Source organism: Vigna unguiculata, chromosome 1 (assembly GCF_004118075.2).
Source record: "Vigna unguiculata cultivar IT97K-499-35 chromosome 1, ASM411807v1, whole genome shotgun sequence".
NCBI lineage: Eukaryota > Viridiplantae > Streptophyta > Magnoliopsida > Fabales > Fabaceae > Vigna > Vigna unguiculata.
In genome coordinates this window covers 39,718,416-39,746,035 of record NC_040279.1, presented here as the reverse complement: position 1 = coordinate 39,746,035, position 27,620 = coordinate 39,718,416, and the positions used below count along the sequence as shown (strand labels likewise).

Genomic DNA, 27,620 nt, shown 5'->3' with positions numbered 1-27,620 from the left:
GAGTCAAATTTATCCAAGTTGAACTTTATCCAAACTATTCAAAACCAAAATATGTATTTGACCAAAATTTCAAATTCTTATTTATTTTTTTGTGGAATTTAAATTTTTTTAATTTAACTAATTTGATTACTTAAGGAAATCATAAAGTTTTAATTTCTTTCAAAAATTTCTTACTCAATCAACATACTTTTATCATAAAGCATTTTAAATTCTCCAAAAAAAAAACTCTCAAAATACCTTATTCAAACACACTATATGAGAACTCAGTAGATGTCTTTGAAATATAACTTGATTTATTTCCCTAATAATCTTTTAAGTCACGCATTTTAAATTTAAAATAACATAATTAGTAACTCTTCATTATTTATCACGTTTTTTAGGTGCTATAATTTTCGGAAAATATATCAAATTCACAAATATGTTCGAGTACCAAATTTTAAAGAATTAACTCAATAATTACGTAAAACAACATTTGATTGTTCAATGATAAGTGAATGTTCTATTTTTACTAAATCACTTTTCATTCAAACAATCTCAACAGTTTAGTACATTCATATCTTATTTAATTATACAAATTTTGATTCCTTGAATGTAAATAGCTTAATTATAATCAAATACTCATATCAATAGATCACATATATAAAAATGCATAACTAGAACTACTTATTCCTAACATCAATTTTGTACGGTGGGAAGGAACTCAAGTTAAGTCCTTTTCTTTTTTTCATTCCTCCTTTTTTTCAGCATAAATGTTTAATCAATTAAGTATTTAATTTAAAAAATAATAATAAATACTCAAACAAATATATGGATCATATATCGAAACCTGAAACTTATTTCCACATCTAAATATATAGTACATATATATAATACACATACACAGCACGTATCTAAAGTTGGCTTCTTCCTTTGTTACTATTACTAATAGTTGTAGAGAAAACAAAAATCCGCATAATGCACAAGGCTATCTATAATATGTTATTGGGTTCCCAAGTAATACAAAGAATCAAAATAAAGCATGATTGTTCCAGTGACCAGTAAAAGAAGAAAAAATGGTGGCTGGCACAACAGTATTGTCACCACAAAAAGGTGGATTTGCTGAAAATTGAAATCAACAAAAGATGAGTATGATAGTGTGAGCCACATTGGAATTGGTACGTGAATATGCCTGTATTCTGATCCAATGAGCATGGGATTCTGGTTAAGTGGAATGCAAACTCAGATTCTACTACCAAATCTGGTCAACTTGCTCTCACAAAGCATATGATTAGAGATGGTGGAAAGTCTCTAAAGACATAAAAGCTTACTATATCATCAGAATCTACACCCAAAATTTCAATTCAAGTGCTCAACTGAGTCATCCAAATCAGCAAGGTACCAAAATATACTATTACAACCTATGCTTATGAAGGTACATTTTATATAAATAAGTATCTAATAAGTCCATTATTTTGACTTGGGGTTAATATTTTCATATTGGTCTGAGTGGAAAACCAACAGCAGCATATTGGTCTCGGGTTTTGAGGACAGAACATTGATACCATTATGTGCTTTAATCTGTAGCTTATTGGACAGGAATGAAAAGCTTCCAAAATAAATTACATTTTAAAACCTTCATATTTACACACTTGTGATCTAATGGAGTTCAATAAACATTGTCTCGTTGCCCGAGGCTTAGAATAGCAGAATGGTGCATCGTCTGATGCAGATTGAGTCTATACAAACAAATAGACACCTTAATTGTCTGACTATGTGATAGACAAGAAAACTTGAAAAGGGTTCACTCCAAAACAGTTCAAGGAATGAAACATTATTTAAGTTCATAACATAAAACAAGTACCCTTAGTTCATATATACTTGTATTCATTCAGGGTTATATATTAATATTATCTATGTAGCAGAACTGGTGTGTGGTTCATCACATGATCAGAGCGGGCATTACAGTGCATGAATACCAAAAATAGCTTCCTTGTTGAAACCTGGATTTTTAAGGTTGGCATAAGTCTCATGAAAGGCGCATTCATAGAAATCCTGAGCAGATGAAGGTGACATCAACGTATCATAATTTGGATTGAAAGCCATGAGTGAACCAATATTGTTGTGGCGATTTATCCATTCAAGTTGTAATTTTGACATGCTATTCAGCTTCAGTTTCTGAGAGGGAATGTGAGATTCATTGAGCTTCTCTTGGTCTGATGTAAGATTAACAATGGTGATGTCATGGATACTAGGCCTCCTCTTATTGTCTTTCCCTCCAGAAAGCTTTTGCCTTATGTAATACTTTTGAGCATGGCTTGCCACTTGGGTGGGAGTCTTTGTGATCACAAATTTCCGAGAAATATTTCTCCAGTCCCCTTTACCATACTTTAGAAGTCCCATCAAAAAACGTCTGAAATTTCAACACCCAAAAATCACAGAGATTAAAACTGCATAAGAAGTTAAACAGACTACATTTTGATGCAGAGTAAAACATTAAAAAGAAAGAGAAATGAAGATAATGAAAGTGATGACCTGTGTTCCTCTTCTGTCCAAGGGACCCCTTTTTTCCTCTCCTGATCAGAAGTCTTGACAGTAGCAGGCTTCTTTCTGCAGGCATCATAACATTGGTTCTCAGCCATTTCCAATGAGAAAGAAGAGGTAAGATATCCAGGAATTGGAACCCTCCCTGCTTCTATTTCACAAACATCTTCTTCCAATTCCCTGTACTGTTTGATCACATCACAGACACTTCTTCCCGGGAGCATGGCCGCAACCCTCAGCCATCTGTCTGGGGTATCCTTGTCATATATGGCAAGGGCACTTTCAAACTTCTTATTCTCTTCTCTGCTCCATTCTGTATAGTGACCCTCTTGAACAAACCAATTCGAATTCGACATAAAACAAGATGGATATGGGGTCTCGAATTCCATACCTTACAACAAAATTCCCCTACACTCGAGACGAACGAGAAACTGAAAAAAAATAAAAATGAACAACAACAACAAAGAACTTACGCAACTATGATTCAAGGGGCAAGATATTAACAATCCTTCAAGTGTTGTCAGCACTCTACTTTTACCCTTTAGAATCGAAGGGAATCTTGGAAATATCATGACGTACCTGGAAATGAGATCATAGTAGAATGATAGCAGAAATAAATAATAAATCCACAGCAAGATGACGAAGATAGTGAACAGTGAAGTCCCAGATTAGAAAAGAGAGATTCTTTACAATCAGAAAAGGAAAACCAAGAAGAAGGTGTTTTCTTTTGTTATTTCTTCCTGGTGAAGAAACTAGAACAATGGAGGTGAGTGAGTTTCAATGGTTTAGACTTGCATCTGTTGGTAACTCTTGTGTGGAACTGGTGTGAGAGAGAAATGGCTTGGGATAAATGTAAATCATTTGCTAGCAATTAGAACTGGTCACAAATTTCAGCGCTCTTTTATAAACTTCCGATTAATTATGTTAAACAAAAAAAAAATTACTTCCAAGGAAAGGGGAATTATCTATTCTCTCTTCATCCCGTATAATAAATATATGTAAATAATGTCAGTATTAAAATACCCATGAACATATTATTGTAATCAATATGATCACGAATTTTACAAATAATAAATAAGTACAAGTAAAAATTCTACAAGAATACAACATTTTGAAAACGGGGACAATTTCCTAATCTCAAATATTTTCTCATATTTTAGTTAGAGCAACTCAACTTCTCACAATCAATTACAGGACGATGATAGCTAAAGGAAAAAGTATAAAAAATCATTTTAATTTAATTTGTTCTGAAATAATTTTATATTAAATAAAAAACCAGTCCTTATATTATATAAAAGTTGGTATACGGAAAGTATCCTTGATAAAAATACCCTAAGTGCGTAACCCAATTCGCATATGTCTTCCAATTGTTTAATGCTATGACTCTCTTACACATGCTAAACTGAATGTTTCTTGTGATATTAAGTCCAATTTTAAAAGATAGATAAACACAGACGTGTCTACTTAAAGAATATGTTTTTTTTTTTTCAGTAGAAAGTTGAAAATAGATATTGGGCTCTCTCAACTTAGGTCCTGAATAGAGTTAGCTTTATGCCCATTTACTGATGGGCTTCGATTAATGAGAAAAAAAAAAAAGAAACAATGAGAGAAGGTTTCAGAAGCTAATAATCCCAGAGAAAAAGAACATACGTATCTCGAGTCTTGAGTTTCCGAAGCACTTACGACGATCAAATTAGCGTTTGTTCCGAATGCGGCATTGTCGATGAAGTACAGGTATAACACTTCGCCTCTTCGCTCTCACTAACTGTTGCCCGTTTTTCCCCCAAATATTTTTCGGCTCTTATACCTCGTCGCGCATGCAAAGATAGTACCAATTCATCGTCTTTAATTAATCTTTCGTTTTTTCCTTTCAATTTTAGTCCCATTATCACTGAAACCCCCCTTTCCCCATCCTTGATCCCTTCTATAATCGAAGCATGCACGTGCATGTAGGTGAAGGTGAATTATAGATATCACGGCTCAGAGTCTCTCCATTTGAGGTTGTAAAAATATCTTGATTTGTCAATTTTGTGTTATTATTCATCTTAGGAGCAAAGGCCTGTGCAATTGTACCCTCTCAAGAGTTATTTTAGTTTAATGTCATTTTTTTTCATTTGTTAATAGTTATTTCCTTATATGCTAGTCTTGGCAAGTTGTTCTTATTATTCTTTGCGGTGTGATTGGTAGGGGTTCAGATGGGAGAGTTGACAATTAGGATAGGAGCTTGTTGTATTTTATGAAATTGAAGTTGGTTGGTTTGATTCTCACTAGTTAATTGCGTGTAAAATTATCAGAACATTTTCTTTATACAAGAATGTCCAGTCCGACTTCTAAAGCTACTTGGACACCTGTGTTCCATGGTATATTTGTTGATTTGTGCCTTGGAGAAATGTTGAAGAATGAACCCGGGTCAACGCGAATTACCAAGGTGGGTTGGAGGAACATTGTTGGATCCTTTTATGCGAAGACTGGTGTGAGATATGACAAAAAGCAATTTAAGAATCACTATGATTCTACCAGAAAACTATGGAAAGTCTGGGTCAAGTTGATTGATGATAGCAACATGAAGTGGGATCCAGAAACGCGGACGTTTGGTGCTTCTGAGGAAGACTGGCAAAATTATATAAAGGTATGAATAGTGATTATGAATTTATTATTGATGTAAGTCCAAGATTGTAAGATGCCCTTTTGGTTCCAGATTAATAATAATGAAGCCAAATTTTCACAGGCAACCCCAGAAGCTGCGCAGTTTCAGTCTAAGGAAATCCAGTTTACAGACAAACTCGATATCATCTTTGATGGAGGAAATCGAGTTGAGGAAATGAAAAGGTGGGCCAGTCTCAAGTGGCAGAATGATGCTTCAGCTACATCTCCTTTGCGTGGAAAAGAGCGAGAGAGGAAACGCAAGTATGTTAGTAGGGATTATGAATCAGATACGACCATTATGGTTGGCTGTTCGCCAACACCAAAAGCTTCTTGGACGCCTGCATACCATAAAATGTTTGTTGATTTGTGCATCGAAGAGACATTAAAGGGGAACAAGTCTGCTACACATTTTACCAAGGAGGGCTGGAGGAATATTGTCGGATCCTTTAATGCAAAGACTGGTATGAAATACGATAAAAAACAAATTAAGAATCATTATGATTCAACTAGGAAACTATGGAAAATCTGGGCTAAGTTGATTGGTGATGATAAGATGAAATGGGACCCTCATACCAATACGTTTGGTGCTTCTGAGGAAGACTGGCACAATTGTATAAAAGTATTCATTGTAATTATTGATATTCATTCAATATTATAAGTGATCTTCTTCATTGTTCTAAAAGTAATGAAGTCATTTTGTCACAGGCATTCCCAGAAGCTGCACAATTTCGGTTTAAGGAGCTCCAGTTTTCTGACAAATTACGTGTCGTCTTTGATGGAGCTATGCCAACTGAGGAAATGGTAGTAATGCTTAAAAGGCAAAATGATGCCTCAGCTACATTGCGTGGAAAAGAGCGGGAGAAGAAACGTAGGAATGCTGGTCGGGATTGTGGATTAAAGAGTGCCATTATGGTTAATGCCATCCCAATCAGTACAGTTCCAAGTGAGCAGAGCATGTCCAGTTCATCACATCCCAAGGTCAAAGCTGCCTGGACTCCTACAGTGCACAAGATCTTTGTTGATCTATGTCTGCAGGAGACGTTACAGGGGAATAAGCCCGGGACACATTTTACAAAGGAAGGTTGGAAAAACATTATGGAATCATTTTATGCAAAAACTGGTTTAAATTATGGTAGATTACAACTTAAGAATCACTGGGATTCTACCAAGGAACAATGGAAAATTTGGTGTAAGCTTATTGGCACCAGTTACATGAAATGGGATCCATCTAACCTGAGGTTTGAGGCTAGTGAAGAAGATTGGAGCAACTATTTACAGGTAGGTTAAGTTTCTGAGTGCGGCTAATTTGTAGCCCATGCAAGGTTCTATATCTTAACGGAAGTTCATGATTTCCATTTCTTTTGGTACAGGAAAATCCAGAAGCTTCACAATTTCGCTTAAAGGAGCTACAATTCACTGACATATTGGAAGGCATTTTTAATGGAACTACTGTTACTGGAGAGACTGAACCTACAGCTCAACAGAGGAAAAGTGATGATAGTGTTATTACTTTCCCTTTTCATACAAAAGAACCTGACACTGTCAACTTTGACGAGAAAACTGAATGCCATTGTGATGCGGTTGCATCAAGAAATGGTGCAAGTATTCAAAAGAATGGTAGTGCAGTTTCATCCACTGAAGGCAAATGCAATTATAGCATCGGTGAGTGCATTGAATGCCTTGATAGAATGGAAGAAATAGAACAAGGAAGTGAGCTCTACATGTTTGCTTTAGATGTATTCCTTAAGCAGGAATATAGGGAAATTTTTCTGCAATTGAAAACGCCTAATCTGAGGATCTCGTGGTTGCAGCGGCTTCAGTCGAGCGGTCCGCCTCCGATCTAGGCCTTTGTCATGCTTTCGGTATATATTTTTTTATTTTATAGTACCTCATAGAAAGTGGTGCCTAGGCAAAGGGGTCCGTTCCTTGCAATATGACCGATGACATAAACTTTCAAAGGGTTTCCTAAACGAGACCATACTTGGAAGCTGAAAACTGTATATCAATGACCCATAGACACAATAAGTAGTAGCTGATAAATAGTTCTTTAGTCTATTGATATTATTATAGCGTTATTTTAATGTGAATACCTACCTATCCATTTGCACTTCGTTTTAAATTAGTCAGATGTTATTTTTTGCAACCTCTATGCAGATGTTATCCCAATCTTTCTGTTTTGAATTCTTTTATTAAAGGATTTGACACTACCAAGTTATCAATAGTCGGAAAGAAAAAAAGCAAAATGGTGAAACAGGTTAAACAGGGAATCACGTTTGGCAATTATGGGTTTAGGACATTTGAAGTGTCATTAATTATTTGAAGTCGCAGAACCTTGTTCTTGATTGGAAATTGAAGCTCAAAATACTGCAAAGAAATTACATGATTTTTAGTTCCGCAATTTAAGCTTGTTATCAAATATTCCAAAGGAACGTGATTATGAGTATTTCAGTCATTTCCTGAAATTCCTGTAACAGCTAGTTGTATCCAAGCACTAAAATCTTTATGTGTAACAATGTTTACTGTCAACAACCGTTAACTAACTTTATTTTAATAATAAAATATTCTATTTGAGTGAATAAATAACATATCAGTGAAAAAAAGTACCTTTTAGAATTTACTTTGGTGGTACAGTATTGTATGAAATTAATTAATTGTCAAAATTATTAGAACTCCTTGAAAAAATATATATAATAATATATATACATGTTTGGATACACTTAAAGGCCATATCGGCATCAATAAAACAAAATTTTCCTTAATTTGATTGAACGTTTTGCAGTTCTAAACTGGTTTTCAAACATACTCGTAATGTCTCACACATGGGTATGCAAGGATCTACAAAAAAAAAAGGAACTCTAAGTTGGAGAGCTATTTTATTCCTCGAGAAAATATTAGATTGTGTAGGATTGGTGTTAAATGAGTGGCAAGAACAAACTTAGATTCAGAGAATAATAAAAGGAACTCTCTTTCTGAAGGATGAATGATGAAACTAAAATTCAGTATCTATGCTCTATCTGCTTCTCAAACTTGTCACACAGAGGGTCTGGAAGTAAAAAATTTCGCTCTCCAGTCTCTCGAACGGTCAACGCATAAATATGGCTACTTATCATGCTCTTTATTCGGAAGCCTTTCTTCCTTACCGTATTCCTTTGACCACAAAAGTACTCGTACCCTTTTGCAGGATCTGAGTCTTCTGCTCTGTAAAAAAAAGTAAACAATTGACAGGATAACATTTAGTTCTTACTTGATACTTGTGGTAAACCTGAACAAAAGATGAAGTATTTAAAAGGCTTGATCTTTGATATATAAAAAAGGAACATTATCACTTACCTCATTATCAATGCAGACCAGCTTCTAAACCCCGCAGCGAGAAGATGATTAATGGTGACGTTTCGGTATGTTTTAGGTTCTCTTGATAAAAAGATTATAGACCATCCACCAGTATGCAGGTACATGTATAATCTTAAAACAAACATGAGCTTTACATTGTTTGCTTCTTTAATACAGTTACTAGTGCTGTCATTATAAAACCTACACGAAAAGACACCCCTGTTAAGTTTATATTCGATGCAATTACAGATAATGAAGATCAACATCAAGGGTGTGTTAAATTGAAAATCAATGGAGTTTTGAGAAACAAGAAATAAAAAATTGGTGAACAGGTGCAAGTTTAACAAACCACTAATAAAAACTTTTAGTCAGCAGAATACTATAATCTGATGCAATCTATATCCTCCGTCACCCTGTACTAGGAGTAATTGATTTGAAGAGATTACCTGTGAAACAAATTGGAAGAGTAATTCCAAGGGAAAATGTCATCTATGTCCATCAAAACCACATCCAAACCATCCTCTAAAGGTTTAACATTCTTGAAGTAATCGTCAATCACAGACATAGTCAAATCCAACTCTCTAGCATATTGACCTCCTTTGATATATTGAACAGCCAGGTTTCTGCATATTGTAGGAAGATTGTATCCTTCTAAGTCATTGAGCTCAGCATGCAGAAAATACAACCTGCAATAACTGTAATAATCCTTTATATTCAGAAGCTCGATTACTCCAGCACTTTTACTTTGACAGGACTGCAGCATAATCACCAAGGAAATCACCAACGTAATTAGTAGAACTCCAAGGGTGAAGAGTGAAGCAACAAAGATTGTTGCAGTAAACGATTTCATGAAGAATCCTGACTCTAGCTCATAATGGCTTCTTGTCTCTGCATAACACGAAAGAAAAAACTTCATTTGGAAGATGAACAATGCCAAGCCAAGAACATGTATGATGTATAAAGTGAGTAAATTTAGTTTGTCATCAAATAAATTGGCACTCATAATTCATAGCTAAAGAGTGACAAAAATTGGCACCACATACCGGAATCATCTGAGAGACTAGGTGCAGAGTATTGCTGCTGTATTTGATGAGTATATGAAGACATAGCTTCGAAGTCCAAACTGCAAGCTAATACGAACCTACAGTCCAGTTCAAGTGGCACCTTCTCTTTGCACTTTGCTCCCAAGTGCCAAAGGGATTACCTATAATTTAACAAGAATTCATTTGCTCGTCGTTTATCATTCATGATATCAAATCAAAAAGCTTCGAGCTTTGCACTTTGCTGTTTTCTTTAAAAAAACAAACTTCTGAAAAGTATTTTCAAACTTTCAGACGGAGATGATTATACGAGAAAAGCACCTGAGAAAGACATCACTTAGCGAAAGCAATGATCTTGCAGAAAAAAGTTTATATATTTTCGTTAAAAATGCTAAAAACAAATGCGTTGCCATAGATACGGGTGCAAGGATATTTCGCCGCTTCTCTGTTAGTCGCCGTACTCTAATTGGAGGATTCTGCATTCACAATCCAACGACTTAAACTTTTTTTAGTTTCTATTTTTTTAAACTTTTAATATAGGAATCCAGAAGTTAAAGGACGCGGAAGGAAGCTTCCTTTATTTTTGCTGTGTCTTTCCTTTGTTTTTGTTTTGTTTTTACCTTTTAGCTTGACGATGGTTCTTGAATGTGTGTACTTGTCGGAAGTGTGAAGTTGCATGTCTTTATTGTTTATTCATATTTAAAATAAGTTAAAGTAACTAAAAATTTAAAATGTGTTAAATTATAATGATTAAATTTGGGAATATAGTATAAAGGAAAATATGAGATAAGTTATGTTACTCCAATATGTATATTTTAGAATGAAATTTTGTTTGTTTAATTAAAATTTTAATTTTCTCATAAATTAGAATATTTTTCAAAAAATTGTTTGGTCGAATATTTGAGGTATTTTTTTTTATCAAACTAGTGTCTGATTTTACTTTTGTTTTTCTGAGTGTTATGCAATTGTTATTTTTTTCAATTTTCTTCAATTTGTTAGTTAACTCACTTATTTCTTCTAAAATATGAGCTGTGAGACATTGCAAAGAAAATGAGTGAATTGATAGGTGAGTTAGAGATGCAAAGATGGAATTAATGATTACATCATTCCTTTAGCGACAAAAATAAAACATATGCTTAGAAAATGATATTTTTAGGATTTGATTAAACTGAAAATTTTAGTAGAACTCAATTAAAAATATTTATATTTATAAGTTAATTAAAACTTAATTAAGTCTTTTTTTTTTATCATATTTTAAGATGAAAATTTGTCATAAATACTTAAGTTTATTTGAAGTGAAAGATTTACTCTTATTTAGTAAAAGATATAATTATAATTTAATCTCTAAAGATGCAAATGTGTGTTTATTTATTAAAGTATACAAATATGTTTAGTCTTTTCATATAAAGGTGTGTAATGCTTGTAGGTTTGTTCATTTGCTTATAAAATTTATTTAGAGTATAGTCATTAAAAAAAGTTAGATAATAATAAATTTTAGAAAGTAAAATTAATTAATTATTATTATTATTCATATAAGAATTATAATTAATGATCGATTAGAATCTAAATTAATTACTGACAATACGTACTAAAATTTTTACTATTAAATAAATTAATATCTAAATTAATCTACGTATAAACTCCAACCTATTAATGTTTTATTCATGTAACGTCCCATTTAATTATTAAACGAAATTAAAGTAAACGTCACGCGATAAAATATAGCAGCGTAGTCTTGGGGTCCTTAACGCAACTCCTACAACCTGGCACACCACGATGCCAACATAAAACAGATACAATTCTAATAAGGTGTGTAGAGTAAGAAATCATAAGACGATACAGGGGCCGTAGCCCTAAAGAAATCGTAAATAAAATGACTCCAGCCCAGATGGCTAAGCTACTGAATCACCACTCCCTTGCTGACCACGAGAGCCTCGTCCATCTGCTCCCATCAACTAAGTTGATGATCATCGCAAGGAAGAACAGCCACATACAACACAACCATGCAACAAAACGGGTAAGCTATAGCCAACACATACTCATCATACAGTCAAATATATTTTCATCATCTCACATCCATATAACAACCAAACATGTCATGACTCTTCATTCAATACACTACGACTCGACTCGACTCATTCGGATACGTATAACTTAGTCGGATTCAGCGGATGCTTGCACTTGTGGTGGATACCTCTGCTCGAACCTGAGCTGCTCATCCCCGAGCTATGTGTTACAAATGTTACGATGAATCAATTCTCCCTTACCACAAGGTTAGCCCTTAATGAATTTCAGGCCTCCTGCTACTCTCACCACAGGAGTCAGTCCGCTCTAAGTGAGACTAACTGGCCCCTTAGAGTGTCAGGATACAGTCCTTACCTTGAATCCTTACTTAGTTATACAGATGGGGCACCACCATGGACACCCACTAACAGGGGCCATGGGATTACGTCCCGACCACTAAAGCGCAACCCCGGAGGTCTCACCTAGAGACCCCAAGGAATTTATACGCTGACACGGACCAACATTCATAATTCAGCAATAAGAGAATATTAAAATCATATTTACATTTCCATACCAACCCCTGAGATAATTCCTCATACGCGTCAGATTTCGAATCCATACCTTTGATCATCACCACCCCATGAATCTAAGGTCTCATCTCATATTAATCACGTATCCCTTTAGTTCCAACCCATTCATTCATTTCACATGACAATATCATACCCAACCCGTCATACGTCGTTCATAACTCATGCCAAACATGCAAAATATTCTATTATATACATGTCCATCTTCACACAATCATACTCAACCAAAATAGATCACTCGGGAAACATCAAACATCCAAATCACAGCACTGTCTCGCCCAACATCCAGCTCAGGCTGAGGGGTCTCGCTCAGGCGAGACATGCTCGCTCAGGCGAGCCTCCCCCTCGCCTAGGCGAGAGCACAAAAGCAGGAGCATGAGCAACGCGGGATCTCGCTTAAGCGAGATCCCTCTCGCCTGGGCGAGTTGCCTGCTCGCTCAAAAGTTGAGCGAGTCGCCTGGGCGACTTTTCGTGCAGAGGCCCTAGGCTAGCTCCCTGTTTCATCTCGCCTAGGCGAGATTGACTCGCTTGGGCGAGATTAACAGGTCTCACCACTGTTCCCCACTGCAACAGCCATGTTTTCTGACCAAACAACATATGCAAAGTACTTTCACACCTCAAACGACAGATCCAACCATACAATCAACAAACAACGCATAAACAGTTCCAAAAAGACTCGAAACTAGAACCCTAACTTCCCGTACCTGGGAGATGCGAGCTAGAGCTTCCGATACTCGAGCGGCGAAGGACAGTAGCCCAAGGAACGGCTTAGTGAACTGAAACCAGCAGGACAAGGTTTAAAACGAGCTCACTAAAAGGCTCAAACTGAAAACGTAAAGAAGAGACGGAACGAACATAGAGCTTGAGTTGGGGAGACTTACGCGGAACGGAACAAATGCGGCTGAACTTGCTAGACTGCGACTTCTCCAAACCCTAGCAGAGGTAAAGGCGGTTGTGGCTCAAGGCAAGGACAAAGCTTTTTCTGAAAATGGCAAGGAACTCTAGGTTTAGGGCAGACCTAAGAATTTTATACATTGAGCCGGCCTTAAGCCCACTCACAAAGGCAGCCCATCAACTTTAGGGCAGAATATAAAAATGGGGCCTTACAATTCACGGTTCCAAAACATTTTTTAATAATTTAATACACCAAAAAGTATTCATATTCTGTGAAACACATTTATAATAAAGGTGAAACATAAGAAAACATAAGAGTAATGAAAAAAATTATATTGTGCAGGAAAAACTACAAAAAATATAAGTACATTACATCAATTTAAATGAAAAGTTTTTTTAATTTTGTGTGTTGAATTGAAATTGAAATCTGTAATTGTTTATCATATGCCAAATCATCCACACCACTGCAGTAATAACTACAACTCTAACAACTTTAAGTAAAGGACTGCTTTGACATTTCATAAACTGAATAACGAACAAAATAGACTGAACATAAATATCCTGAAAAACCTACTGCAATAAGTCTAAACCTGCACCAGTATATCAATAACAAATAAATAAGTTAGCATAATCTTACCCCTTATGTTACACATCCAGATCAATAGGCAATATGTGATGTAAAATATTCCATATAACATTAAATTTTGGCTGGTGGAACTACTTTCAAACCAAATGAGACTTTCTAATTTAATATATTTTAGGATTAAATATATTTTTGTTACTCAACTTTTAGTGAAATTTAGAATTAATTTTTTAAAATTTTTTTGATCAATTTAGTCATTCTTCTTTAAAAATACATAAATTTAGTCATTTTAACCAAATTTTATTAAGTTTATCTAATGTTTCAAGCGTATTTCATGATAGTATATTTGAATTGTTTACACCGTTTGATACATTTCTGCATCAATATTAACTCAAATATTATCATAAAATGCGTTTAAAATGTCAAATAAACTTAATAAAAATTTTTTTAATAAAAAAGACTAAATCCATATATTTCTAAAGACGGAGGACTAGATTGTTATAAAATTTCGAAAAACGACTAATTTCAAAATTCACCAAAATTTAAAAAATAAAAAACATATTTATCCCTATATTTTAATATTTTACGAGCATTTACTCGTATACTAGTTCTCATTATAAAACAATTAATTCAGATTTTGTATATATATATATATATATATATATATATATTTTTGGTTTAGTTTAATATTGCTGACATAAAAACCCTTTTAGATTAAATGTACCTCATATTCCTTTACCCTAGTCTCAATAAATTCTTATCTTTAACCTAAATTTATATTTTGGTTGCTAAAAAGTGAAACAGGAGCGACCACAGCACACGTAGCAGAAGACAGAGTTAAACACAAATCAGGTAGTAACAAACGGTGGTGGCTAGCATCTCCCCCACCATATCTCGTTAATAAAGGACCATAGCACAACCACATAAATACATGCGATGCTAAATATTCATACCAAAATGCAGTTTCATTAGCCTATCTACTCGGCACCTGCCACGTGGCACTACACACATAGTTAGCCACATATCTAAAATTGCTATCCCCTCCTCTCCCTTCTTAGTCTCACTATCTATCTATCAATCAATGCAATAACATAAAATAACACAACTTCATCTTTAACCTTTGGACATCCTCTTCTTTGCAGCCATGGAAACTGGCATAGCATGCTACACCCGCGGCCCTTTCTTACCAACTGTTTCTTCCAAGCACTCTCCACCCTCCATCTCTCCATCTTTTGCCTTCAGGGTATGCAGATTCAATCTTTTTAATTCTACTTTTACCTACCATGCTCCTTTTTCTTTCTTTCTGCAACTAAATTCTTTATATGAGATATCGACCACCACATTGTTTGCAATGATAGAGTCTGAAATCGAGCTCTTTTTTTGGAGAATCGCTAAGGGTGGCATCCAAATCGACACTGAAGGTTTCCAAGACAAAGTCTTCTTCAGTCGTAACCAGATGCGAAATTGGTGACAGTCTGGTGAGTTATCTAGACAGTGCAAAGTTCATATATCAATATCAAACTTTTGGTATTTTGGTTCACATGCACGTGAAATAAACTGATGTTGGTGTTTGTGTATTGTAGGAAGAATTCCTCACAAAAGCAACACCAGATAAGGGGTTGATCAGGTTGTTGGTGTCCATGGGAGAGGCATTAAGAACGATTTCCTTCAAAGTGAAGACGGCTTCTTGTGGTGGAACGCAGTGCGTTAATTCTTTTGGGGACGAGCAACTTGCAGTGGATATGTTGGCTAACCAGCTCCTCTTTGAGGTTAGACCAGTATTTTGCAATAAGTTTCTACCCAATTAAACAATCAAAATCAGATTCTTCTGCATCATATTTCTCCACAGTTATAGTTTAACTAACCCAATTCATGCATTCTTGATTGGTGCAACAAAAGGGACCCATAAATGTGTGGCTCTTGTGCAGGATTATGAAATGAATAGTAGTAGAATTATTAGTAAGAGAAAAAGTACTTTAGTTATCAGTTGTTATGTTGGGATCTGTTGTTCGAAAACTTTTCATCGACAATTTTATTTCTCAGAATGAAAACCAGTTCAAATGATTTCTTAGGGACACTCTGTTATGGTATGACCAGGACAGGTGATGAACTGTTATCAAAAGTCATTATTAGTATAATTTTTAAATCAGTTAACATAAAAGCCGATGATAAATATATCATAAATAGATGTCTTACTTTCAATGTGATGAAATTGACATCTTCAATGTTGTATTGAAAGGCGTTGAATTACTCCCATTTCTGCAAGTATGCTTGCTCTGAAGAAGAACCAGAGCTCCAGGACATGGGAGGTCCAGTTGAAGGTCTGCCATAATAATTATGTTAAACTGGCAATTGAATTGAGGTGTGCCTGTATTACAAAATGTAACTTTTGAGGTGATGCATTTGTGTGAATATGCAACAAACAGGTGGATTTAGTGTTGCATTTGATCCCCTTGACGGCTCCAGCATTGTGGACACAAATTTCACAGTGGGCACCATTTTTGGCGTGTGGCCGGGAGATAAGTTGACAGGGGTCACCGGAAGAGATCAAGTTGCAGCAGCCATGGGGGTTATGGGTCCTAGAACCACATATGTGCTTGCTATAAAAGGCTTCCCAGGCACCCATGAATTTCTTCTTCTTGATGAAGGTAAGATAACATTTACTAGAATCCAGTAAGCAAGAAGTCACACATTACTACATTACTCCATGCTCACTTAAAATGGAACTTGTCATTGTCAATGACTTTCCTCATTACTCAACAAGTAAACTCTTTATGTTCGTTCCTTCGTTGTTTTTCGTTTCTGATGTATATATTTCATATTTCAGGAAAATGGCAGCATGTCAAAGAGACCACAGAAATTGGTGAAGGAAAACTATTTTCTCCAGGAAATTTGAGAGCCACATCTGACAACCTCGATTATGCTAAGGTCTACCTGTATTCTCATACCAGTAAAGGAAGCTTTTAGTGTTCTAATAATGTTTAATATTACTTACAGCTTTCTTTTTCCTCCAACAGTTGATCGACTACTACGTCAACGAAAAATACACATTGAGATACACCGGAGGAATGGTGCCGGATGTGAACCAGGTTCTTTTCTTAAACACAGTCATGCATAATGTTTTAAGGCAGAGCAGTTTTTTATATTGTTTATGAGACATGGATGTTCTGTGAACCTGGTATAACAATCAACATGATTTAAAAATTGCAGATTATTGTAAAAGAAAAAGGCATCTTCACGAACGTGGCATCACCATCGGCGAAAGCGAAGCTGAGACTGTTGTTTGAGGTAGCTCCTTTAGGGCTGTTGATTGAAAACGCTGGAGGTTACAGCAGTGATGGCCATCAGTCTGTGCTGGACAAGGTGATCAATAACATTGATGAGAGAACTCAAGTTGCTTATGGATCCAAGAATGAGATCATACGATTTGAAGAAACATTATACGGTAAATCCAGGCTCAAGGGTGGTGTAGCTGTTGGAGCAGCTGCTTAATATGTTAAACCAACGATTCATTTTCAATTTTCTCTGCATCTAGAAAAATATATATGCTATCTTCAGACAAGTACCTGTTACTTTAGTCACATATTTCCTGTTTGTTTATCGCTATAAAAGTTAATTTTATGCTAATATGACTCATTAAATCTGGACAAAAAAAAAAAAAAACTACATGAAATTTGATAAAACAAAACAAAAGATAGTGAAAAATGAGGTTATTTCAATCAAAAGAAAAAGTGAAAAATGAAAAATAAAATGTTTGTGATAGTTATTATAAGTTATTTGATAGACATAATAGTTTTTAAAAATACATAAAATTATATATTTATAAAATAATCAAAATTATTTTACTATTAGAAATTAATTTTATTTAATATTTAAATTATATATTTTATTTTAATATTAATAATAATATTTTTTTTTGTAATTTACTATTACAATTATTTTTATTGTAATATTATATATATATATATATATATATATATATATATATATATATATATATAAGGTAATAGATTATCATCTACGTTTATGCATATATACAATAGATTATATTTGTTCAAATAAATTGTGTTTAACAAGAATGAATGCGTAATTTTATCTTTACACGGGATTTTCGTTTCATTTCTTTGCAATTCTGAAAATGGGTTAAAACACTATTCAGGGCAAATAAGTCTTTTTCTTTCTATATATAAATTATTTGATACAAACTAGGGAAATACTCACTTTTCTTTCTGGGAGAACAGTACTCCCCAAAAACAGAGACAGATAAAACATATATTAGTCAACATATGTGTCATACCATCCCTTAATAGTGACCCTTAACAATAAGAACTAAAAATATTATGAAAGAAAATGTCTCTAAACACTGAGGAATTAAAAATATATTTTCCCTTTTCAATATTTTACACAGTTTTTGAAAATGTCAGTTTCTTATTTCTGACATTTAATACTTTTCTTTTTCAATATAGTACTTATTGATTTAGTGTTTTATTTTTTCTCAGAAAGAGAGATATTTATTATGGTTTAAGATACACAATTCAAGCTTATGAAAATAAGATAATTTTATTTAAGTATGATATTTTAAACTTTAGGGTACATGTATATTTTAGGATCATTGTCCTGAAAAATATCTTAATTAAACGTTACATATACCATGTGCTATTATGACAATGTGTAACGAATTTGATAAAATAATTTTTATGTTGACTTGTTTTTAAAAAATGCTGGGAGAAAATTAAAACAAAAATCACCATAGCATGTAACAAGAAGAACAAATAATTCTCAAATACATGTTTATATCCATTCCATTTTATAATTTTTAATAAACTTAAACTTAATATTACTTTATGAAAGACATTTTATAGATAGAAGAGAATGTTAGATTTGAGAAAAAACCTTGCTTGTCGGGTGGAAACATTCATCACGGACCTAAACGATATGGGGCTAACGCCATACTGAGATTCTTCTAATTAAATACAAGCGTTAACTATAGGTACTACTCTCTTACTACCACACTATTGTTTAGCAGAGAAATAGGCAACAGCACCTACAAAGGGTGCATTGATGTACGTTGCTGGTTCTGATTGCTGATAGTTGTTTCGATCATCGGAAAAGTTATCATTGCTGTCAGGACCACCAACTATGGCTCCAACAAGCTCATTTGGATTGGGAGAGCCTGAATACAGATACTGAAACCCTTCGTTGCAGGAAATGTGCTGAGTCCTGGCACGAACCGAAGGTAGAGAGGAACCCCTGTGGTGGACATGCTTTGGGTACTGCTCCCCAAAACCCACCATATAAGACATCTTTCTTGGATTATCTCCCAAAATGTAATCAACTTGTGTTTTGGCTAGGTTTACGAGGTTGTCACCCGTGACCGTTGAAGTCCCACATCTCACACTGCCCCCGTTTGCAGAAAGATACTTAGCGTATGTCAACAGAAGGAGACTTGTCGATGTCACGTACTGTAAATTGCTCTCACTCCCCTTGTAAAGAAGCCCCCCTGCACAATTTCACACTCAAACATTTCACTACAAAACAACAAATAAAACAATGAATGAAAAGTTTTTATGAAAAACATCAAATATGTTTCTTTTCTGAATACCAGATCTTGCTAGTCTCTTACTTTTTCAATATTTTTTTTCTAATGAACCATGAGGATAAATAATAAATAATCGAGATTTTCTTACCTCGAGTGTACTGAGCCTGAGAACCAGGTATTCCAGACATTAGCGAGCAAATGTAATTATCTGAATGTGCCTTGTATAATTGGAACTCTTCTGAATTTTTCTCCAAGAATTCCTGACACCGAGTCCATGCAAAATAAACCTTGTAAGTGACACATATATATACAAAGTTTGAACCTAAAATCAATTTGTATGTTTAACTTTTATCTCATCAATTCTGTAAAACGTAAATGTTTTACTAGTTTATTTTAGTTTATGAAAAAAATTCAGTTTTTTCACTCTAAAATAGGAAATTTGAGTTGAAAGTAAACAGAGGGTACCTTGGAAAGGAGGATTTTAGTTCCGGGTCGCTTGTCATCCCAGCTGAAGGAGAAACCATCGTCATCGGCGCCTAAAATGTGGCCATTGGATCGAATATATTGCATGTACGAGCTAGTTCCTGAGGCTTTATAAATCCATGATGCACCCCACAGAAGTTCATCCTATATAGCATTTACGACAAAAACAAGTCCAATTAGAAACCACGTATTCGTGCCACATGTTTCATTGTTACAAATGTAATTAAGTTTTTGAAGCTGCATGTGCCTTACATGGTATCCGGAGTAAGAGCAGTAGAATGGACAGACAACAGAACCAAGAGAATCACTGTAAGAACCCCTGTAACGGTCTGCAAAATTGAATACCTGAAAAGAAACATTGATTAGACAATTAACATACAGAACACTTATCAAGAAATGAAAATGGAGGAACGGTTTATGTATATTTATTAATTACTTTGATGGCTGCTTGAAGCAATTTGGAGGAATATGCTGAATCCGAATCTCTGAAGACTATTGAAGAAGCTGCCAGTGCAGCTGCCGTTTCTGCTGCTACATCTGATCCTGGGTTTTGAGCTGATACCTTATATACATTACGTGGAGTGTCCATATCTTCAGGCCTTTCCCAACACTTGTGATCCATGTTCGGGTCTCCTACCTGCATCAATCAACATTTCTTGTTCATTTCTATCAATTTTCTTTCATGGTTTTTCTTAGAATCAAACTAGGCATGGAACTTAAATTGGTGGCTGTTAAAAAAGTATGCTCACTTGGACATATAATGTGTCAGGGGTGGTAGTGGCAGCCTTAAGAAGGTAATCTGTGCTCCAGCGGATAGCAGCTCTAGCGTTTTCAATCTGCTCCATCATCGAGCTTCCAAATTCAATCACACTCCATGCTAACAATGTAGTAGTAAAGGCCATTGGCAACCCAAACTTAACGTTATCTCCAGCATCATAATAACCACCTACCAGGTTTACCTGAATTACAACATTAATCATGATTAAACTGTTAGTGAGCAACAAAACCATAAGACAGTTTAGTTCAAAATTTTAATTACATATCAATGTGTATATATACATGATATGAAGAGCCATCGGACAATCCAGAATCTCCCCTCCATGTTAGTCGCTGGTTGGAAGGCAATTTTCCAGACCGTTGTCCCTCAAAGAAGAGAATGGATTTCTCAAGAGCCTCCTGGTACTCTTGCGATGTGAATGCTGAGCTTGGTTGATGAAACGAAGAACATAATATTAACAACAGAAAGTGTAACATTAGGGAAAATGTGGTGGCTGAAGCCATCTCTTTTCGCATGTGCACTTCTGAGACAGACAGAATTAGAGGGTTCAGGGAATGGAGTGATGGTTTGTTTATATTTATAACGTGGGACATGGGAGATTACTTAACTTGTCATCGGGTATATATGAATGAATTAATTAATTAACTCCAAATTAATTGTTTCAAAAGTTGTCATTTTTAGTGAGAATAATATTGGACTCAGAAGATTGTGTTTAAGAAGGGTTGGTTAGGTGGACGTTATGTGATAGGTCACATGATCAAGTGCGGCAAACGGGGCAAGCAGAAAGTCCAAACATGTGACTTCTTTATTGAACACTTGAGCTGAAGATAAGCCATTTTGTGATGAATACATTGAAAATAAATGCATGTTTGATTAGGATATAGTAGTTATGTTACTGTGGTTATTATTGGCGAAACTTACGCCAGGAAATTGGACATAAAACTAGTTAGAAGACGGGTATCTTGGAGAAGTGTAATTTGTCTGTAGCAAAGGGAGGAAGTCACGGACACAAAAAAAGGAGTCACATGAGAAAATGAAGGAGTTGACGGCCACGAGTGCATAGCGAAAGAGAGACGGGTGCTGTAGAAGGTTTGCATGAGAACATTTTAATGAATATAGAAATGCCACAGAACCAATAAGAACAACCATGGTATATATCACGTGACAGGGATGTTCACATGAATGGTCAAGGATTCGTGCATTTTTCGGTGGGAAGAGAAAAGAGAGGAACAGATGTGTCATGCCACGATTAATCATTCGATCTTGGATTCGGTCTCTTGCTCGACACTTTTGTTTATTAAATTGTGAATTTTGAAATTGGATTGCCATTTGATTTACAGCATCCGTGATTTCAGAAAGATGGACCGTACTTGTCCCAATAACCGCTGATTTTACAACAGACTCAACGGTCGTTAGTATTTTAGTAGGAAAAATGATCTACGTACAGTAAAAAAAATCATCTATACTCCTAGAGCGAGCAAAATTATTAAAAGGACGTATTTGGATTCCTGTTAAAAAAACTAAGTGAAAAGAGTTAAATTGACAACTCTTCCATCTTTTACTTCTAAACACAACCTTTCACACCGCCCTTCCGACTTACGCTAAACCACCTTATAAAATTAAATATAAAATTTAATATTTCAAAACATAAATCAATATAATATTTCATAAACACTTCAGGCTAGCAAATCACGAAAGTAATATGAAATATATATATATATATATATATATATATATTAAAAATTAATATAAAAGATAATAAAAAATATTATAATAGTTAAACTTTAACTAAATAAAACAAAATGACAGAAGACAAGCATATCCAACACATAATAATAACAAGTATTTTCCTAGTATATTAATCCTATTCAATTTTTAAGAAAAATTATTCGTTACAAAAGATACAAGCATTCAATGTACAAACTTTATCATTTCTATTAATCTTATCGAATTTAAACACGGTTTTGTTATAAAATGTTTTTCGTTTATATAAAATATCAAATAAATGTAATAAACCCTTCAAATTTAATACTAACTTTCCTTTTTCAACAACTTTAATTTGTCAAGTTTCAACTGCCTATGACAAATATAATTAATGTTGCTGATTATATATATATATATATATATATAATTTATGTTTATATTTTTTTTATATCACGCTCTCTTTTATTTCTAAAGCATACCAATCGTTGAGATGACGGAGAATCCATAGGCGATTTTAATGCCATGGCTTGCTAGCAAATCAAGCTTTCATTTCCTAGGTTATGCTCAATTATTACAAGGGGTGACAGAAATTGAAAATAATAGCATCAACACGAACACGAGATTTTTTGTACAGTGTGTAAGGATAATTCCGACCATAACATACATCAGAATAAAAAACACGAGTTCAGAAAAATCAATAGGGTAATGAAAAATCCTAAATTACTTTTTCACATGCAGTGGTGTAAGTTCCACATCTTTCTATGGTGGTGTACAGCATTACAGATATCATAATTAAAAATTCCTTGTATAAATATCAGCCTAATCTTGCTTCTCTTTGTAGCACCTGGTAGGTAGAAACCGAAAAGGAAACTATCAGTTTGTAATTTAGCTATCAGCATACGTACACGTAACAAGTAAAAGCAATGGAAGTATACCTCTTCAGCAAATTTTATCAAAATTGTCGTCCGTGGTCGTTGTTGACCTTCCATGGGCACAAAATGCGCAGTTACTACAGCTGGAAATCCGGCACCGTCCAAAACGCCCTTCATCCATAGATGAAACAAAACAAAACTACTGATTTGGACACTTTCTATAAGGATTAGATAATCAGATGACAGTAACTGAGCATGGCAAAATACATACCCGTACTATTCCAGCAACAAATGCTCCACAGTTAAACGTCCCCATGTCCTTTGGGATAGAAATGAATCTATAAAGCAGAGATCCATACAAGCTTACTCACAACTAATTGATGAACGAAAATATAGTATGTAACAGTCAAATAAAATGCCGCGACTGAAATTACTTGTTTACTAGAAGCTCTTTTTCACTAATCATGTATTCATCTTCATGTTCGGTTCCTTTCTCCAGTGAATCAGCTACCTAATATAAGAAGAAAAGCATTGAAACTTAAGGAGCTGCTAAAAAATTAATATAGTTGACAACTTAACGCATTCCAAGGGAAACGAGTACATGACATGAAAAACCAGAGTAGAAAACTAGTGCTCGATTATTAAAAACAAATGGTATCAAAGTTTCATTGGGTTCAAGTCATATCTCTTACTTAGATCATAACTACAAGATATATGCCTAGGCAGGTATTGGACAATTCGCACAGCTAACGCACTGTGTTTCAGGTCTCTCACTAGATCAGCAAAGGGGAATTTCCAAAAGACAAATGGGAAATCATGATGTAGAACGCATGACTAAAATATACAGGTTCGCCAAGAACCAACATTTCATCAATGATTAATGATTCTTTGTATAAACAAGTAAACATGACATGATGATGATCAACCCAACCCAGCATGCTCCCAAGCACCAGAGATCAGTTCAACGGACATCCATGATTAGGGGAATAAGACCTAGTAACCAATAGAATATAAAATAAAACCACAATATATTTACTTGCTCAACATTTAAAGGGCCTTAGAGTAGGCAGTGGTCTAATTCCAAATACCAAATCAAGATGAACCTTAAGATTACTGTGAAAAACCACACAAGCTTGCTAAAGCCAACCATCACAACTTTCAAGAGTGAACAATCAAAATGGCTTTGTATAAAAAGTAGTCTACATTGTCATGTAATGCACGATTCACAGCTACGATAATCTTCTTTTCAAGATTGCAAGGTGAATATTGTTCTTCTCTAACAGAATTTCACAGAACCTTTTTGCCAGTCTGCTAAGGCTATGCATAACAGGATGACAAAGGCTCAAAAAAATTAAAAAAAATCTCATGTATCTAAGCAAAGGATACTTCATATGCTGGTGTAACACAACATTTATTTCACTTTTCCAAACATCAAGAGAATTCAGGTAATGATGGAACAAAAGCAAATTTTGATAAAAGGTGCTAACCTTTCCAAATAGTACTTTCCACACTGTACTGTGTACAAAAGAAAGAATACCCAACAGCCGTGTCTCCCTTCTGTTTCCCTGTAGTTTAAGAATAACTATACATCAATCATGCTAACCTCATGCAAAAATAACAAAAAAGTACAGATGCATTCCACCCTCATGACGAAAATTAAATCAGTTAGGGTCAAGTTTCAATATACACAAACAATCAAATTGCTAAATAAACCAACATACAGGCCCCTCTTTGAACCATGATATCACATTGACAAAAAAAAGAATGTGCCTGGATTCTCTCACTTTATAGATCGATGGTTAACACGCCAAAGGGGTGGTTCAGTCTGATTAATACAGAGAGTAGAAATGTCACATCTATTAGTCTAGGTGCAATTAAGAGTTGTTAATTATAATGGTGGATGGCTTGTACAGCTACTGATAAGACTTCATTTTTCGTAGTAACGAATTGTCATTACCAAATAACCTAATCAAGAAGAATAAGCGAGTAGAGATGGTTATGAAAATGCCACAGGCTCAGAAATCACTTGGGATGATCTGAACACAAGTGTTTTATCTTCTGCTCCTCCTTTGTTTGTTTGAAAAATAATCGAACCCAAGTGATAGGTCATTTAGCTTACAACAGTCCAAGACTCCAAGCACAAGCTCATGGATCGAAATATAATAAGGATGCATAGTTTTATGCCATTCAAAGTGATAAATCCTTCAAAGAGAGGAAACTGCTGGATTACCCAGTATAGTATCCCCTCTTATCAGGGTCAAGGATTACCTTTGATTTCTAACCCCGGTTGTGATAAACAAAGAAAACGGTTACAAAAAGTTGTGCCCAAAACCATACCTTATCCCTGTGGCAAAGCAGCTCAAGAACTCGTGCCCCAACCGCATATCCAGCATCCTCCAGTCTGGTAGATTTGCATTGTTAGATGCTAAACCAATAAACTAATTCGCGTCAATTTGAAAATATATACAATAAAGGATCAGGAAAATGATGTTTTCAAGCCAAATCAGTCTAGAATCTGTATATCTTCAAGCTTCTTTAAGTTTAAAACAAAGTACGAAGGAACTATTCAGTTGTAACTAACATTTCAGACTAATTGTTAACTTTCTGGATCCATCAAAGCAAAATAAATCATCCTCAACAATCAAGTACCTACTTTTTATCACACGATCTCACAAGTTTTAACCTACGGATAAAATAAAAACAAAACCGATAAACGATTTCGATTAATTCAAAATGCAATGGATGATAACCTTCGTTCGAGTTCCCCAATATTATCGACCTGCGTTTGGTTGTACTGAACAAGCTCCGAAAACAAGAACGCGAATGCACTCAAACTAACCTGCAACAACACATCATATTAGCAGTGGAATTGGAAGCACGGGATCAAAGTGATGAAAAATGCGAGATCTGGATAGTTGATCTTGACGAAGTGGTTGAAAGGGGGAGAGAGAGAGAGAAGGGACCTCTTGCTTGCCCCTGGTGAGGGGCTTGTCAAGGACGTTACCGTACTGCTTGGCCTTTCCGACGCCGATCATCTTCTTCTTGCTTCACTTTTTAGGTTAACACAGATTTGCCTATTTGATCATTTTCGCTGTATGCTATATATTCAACATTTTAAAATTTGAGAAATACCATCACTTATTACGATCAATTTTCTTTTTCATCTGCCCTCACCGGTTAGAATTACTTAAAATATATTGATGATGCAAAAATAAAAAATATCACACTAAATTTTAACTACAACTTTACTTTACACTATTTTGTCATGAGAGTTATTTTATAATCATAGATTGTATTTAATAAAGAATAATTTTGAAAAAATAAAACTTTACTTTGGTTCTATAAAGAAATCAATACAATCTCAATAATTTTATTAATAAACTACTATAATTATTCTTATTAGATTAACTAACTTATAGGAATTAGCTAAAGATATACGGGGACTGTATTCTAAAATTAAAAAACATAAGATAATTATAAGCATTATCTCGTGTATATATTTGTTGTTGTTTCATTTAATTAACATACAAATTTGTTTTTTTATTTTATTTCCTTTTTTCACATGGTATCAAGAGTGGTAAAAAAATGTGGTTAATCTTTCATTTACTTCTTTTTCTTTTTTTCTATTCTTGTTTCCATGACTAATAATGAACAAAACTATATTCTAACATTATTTGTCCTTTTAATCGTCTTGACTAAGAATAATTTATTTTTTCCAAGTTTTAGATGTTAATAACTATTGAGCTTAAAATAAAGTTACAATCATCTCTTTTCAATGTAAAATTCAAATTGGGTCTTATAGATAAAAGTTTAAAGACACCTCCAACCGAGGTTAGTACAAAAGATTATATAAGTTAAAGTATAATGTTTTGTAATGCTTTCATTTTAAGTGAAGATAAAATAAATAATATAATTAGTAATTTTGTTTTTATATTTAAACTTATAAAATTTAAGTTTTTACTACTTTTTTTACTCAAATGAGTTTTAATATTTGTTAAGTAAATGAATTTTTTTTTTATTAAACTAATATCATTTAAATTATATTATGTGTCAAAATTCAAGTATTTATTTTTTGCCTTACAACCTTTGTTGTTTTTTCCTCTTCACCATCATATACGTACCTTTCTCAATTTCTCTCCACCTGTTGCACAAGATAATAAAACATCATCCTATCAAAAGGGTATATTTATGCAATTCTAAAATCGAAAATTTCAACACAAAGTAAGATGTCAAACTTTAAGATCTCAATGTTATTGTCTTAACTACAACAATGATGACATTAAATTTCAATCTTAACCCACAAAATTAAATCAGAGTAAAATCTCAATTTTGAGTACTTTTTCGATTCAAAACTATAAATATTTCTCAACGAAATCCTCCATCCCAGGTAAGAATTGTTGGATCTTTCGGTAGAGAATCACCAATGAGACATGAGTTAAACCTACACATAAGATATTGACACCAACTCTAACCCAAAATTTTAAGTCAATGGATTTATGAATCTTTTTCATCCTTATACAGTATTCAACTTTCTCATGTTTACTCAATATGAGATTTAGACTCTCACTTCGATTCACAACAGTCTCTTCCTCGCGTGTGAGTCCTTTCACATTGGTATTTCCTCTCAAGCGGAAACATTT

The 27,620-nt window shown here is 34.3% G+C and overlaps 6 protein-coding genes across 12 annotated transcripts; 2 read left to right on the top strand and 4 right to left on the bottom strand.

Annotated features, from left to right (window-relative positions):
- Nucleotides 1-1,631: 1,631 nt before the first annotated feature.
- LOC114179731 (transcription factor DIVARICATA-like) lies at nt 1,632-3,411 on the bottom strand. Of its 3 annotated transcripts, XM_028066165.1 has the most exons (4): nt 3,100-3,409; nt 2,912-2,951; nt 2,512-2,833; nt 1,632-2,389 (listed from the first exon to the last, which is right to left on the bottom strand). In XM_028066165.1, exons 3-4 carry the CDS (start codon nt 2,742-2,744, stop codon nt 1,939-1,941), a joined length of 684 nt encoding a protein of 227 aa, XP_027921966.1. In that variant the 5' UTR covers nt 2,745-2,833; nt 2,912-2,951; nt 3,100-3,409; the 3' UTR covers nt 1,632-1,938. The 3 variants fall into 3 exon arrangements, with proteins under 3 accessions (XP_027921966.1, XP_027921959.1, XP_027921973.1); XM_028066158.1 differs by having other exon boundaries at nt 2,512-2,951; nt 3,100-3,411; XM_028066172.1 differs by lacking the exon at nt 2,912-2,951 and having other exon boundaries at nt 2,994-3,410.
- Nucleotides 3,412-4,040: 629 nt separating this feature from the next.
- LOC114179688 (L10-interacting MYB domain-containing protein) lies at nt 4,041-7,285 on the top strand. 4 transcript variants are annotated; one of them, XM_028066110.1, is made up of 6 exons: nt 4,112-4,254; nt 4,474-4,520; nt 4,815-5,149; nt 5,219-5,794; nt 5,872-6,444; nt 6,537-7,285. In XM_028066110.1, exons 3-6 carry the CDS (start codon nt 4,835-4,837, stop codon nt 7,008-7,010), a joined length of 1,938 nt encoding a protein of 645 aa, XP_027921911.1. In that variant the 5' UTR covers nt 4,112-4,254; nt 4,474-4,520; nt 4,815-4,834; the 3' UTR covers nt 7,011-7,285. The 4 variants fall into 4 exon arrangements, with proteins under 4 accessions (XP_027921928.1, XP_027921919.1, XP_027921905.1 ...); XM_028066127.1 differs by lacking the exon at nt 4,474-4,520 and having other exon boundaries at nt 4,041-4,254; nt 5,249-5,794; XM_028066118.1 differs by lacking the exon at nt 4,474-4,520 and having other exon boundaries at nt 4,041-4,254; nt 5,219-5,785.
- Nucleotides 7,286-8,015: 730 nt separating this feature from the next.
- Nucleotides 8,016-10,026, bottom strand: LOC114179715 (uncharacterized protein At2g39920-like). Of its 2 annotated transcripts, XM_028066147.1 has the most exons (5): nt 9,858-10,026; nt 9,540-9,700; nt 8,943-9,384; nt 8,497-8,697; nt 8,016-8,364 (listed from the first exon to the last, which is right to left on the bottom strand). In XM_028066147.1, exons 2-5 carry the CDS (start codon nt 9,601-9,603, stop codon nt 8,163-8,165), a joined length of 909 nt encoding a protein of 302 aa, XP_027921948.1. In that variant the 5' UTR covers nt 9,604-9,700; nt 9,858-10,026; the 3' UTR covers nt 8,016-8,162. The 2 variants fall into 2 exon arrangements, with proteins under 2 accessions (XP_027921948.1, XP_027921940.1); XM_028066139.1 differs by having other exon boundaries at nt 9,540-10,026.
- A 4,549-nt stretch (nt 10,027-14,575) lies between these two features.
- Nucleotides 14,576-17,231, top strand: LOC114175563 (sedoheptulose-1,7-bisphosphatase, chloroplastic). The gene is made up of 8 exons (XM_028060319.1): nt 14,576-14,847; nt 14,963-15,082; nt 15,188-15,373; nt 15,844-15,925; nt 16,031-16,252; nt 16,432-16,532; nt 16,622-16,693; nt 16,815-17,231. Exons 1-8 carry the CDS (start codon nt 14,749-14,751, stop codon nt 17,094-17,096), a joined length of 1,164 nt encoding a protein of 387 aa, XP_027916120.1. The 5' UTR covers nt 14,576-14,748; the 3' UTR covers nt 17,097-17,231.
- A 1,214-nt stretch (nt 17,232-18,445) lies between these two features.
- Nucleotides 18,446-20,966, bottom strand: LOC114180211 (endoglucanase 1-like). Its single transcript, XM_028066512.1, has 7 exons — nt 20,686-20,966; nt 20,376-20,585; nt 20,063-20,263; nt 19,879-19,971; nt 19,609-19,770; nt 19,292-19,403; nt 18,446-19,104 (listed from the first exon to the last, which is right to left on the bottom strand). The coding sequence occupies exons 1-7, from the start codon at nt 20,917-20,919 to the stop codon at nt 18,617-18,619; spliced, it is 1,500 nt and encodes a 499-aa protein (XP_027922313.1). The 5' UTR covers nt 20,920-20,966; the 3' UTR covers nt 18,446-18,616.
- Nucleotides 20,967-22,689: 1,723 nt separating this feature from the next.
- LOC114177263 (trafficking protein particle complex subunit 5) lies at nt 22,690-26,124 on the bottom strand. The gene is made up of 8 exons (XM_028062541.1): nt 25,944-26,124; nt 25,731-25,819; nt 25,318-25,381; nt 24,468-24,545; nt 23,415-23,491; nt 23,252-23,318; nt 23,044-23,151; nt 22,690-22,952 (listed from the first exon to the last, which is right to left on the bottom strand). The coding sequence occupies exons 1-8, from the start codon at nt 26,013-26,015 to the stop codon at nt 22,923-22,925; spliced, it is 585 nt and encodes a 194-aa protein (XP_027918342.1). The 5' UTR covers nt 26,016-26,124; the 3' UTR covers nt 22,690-22,922.
- Nucleotides 26,125-27,620: the final 1,496 nt, after the last annotated feature.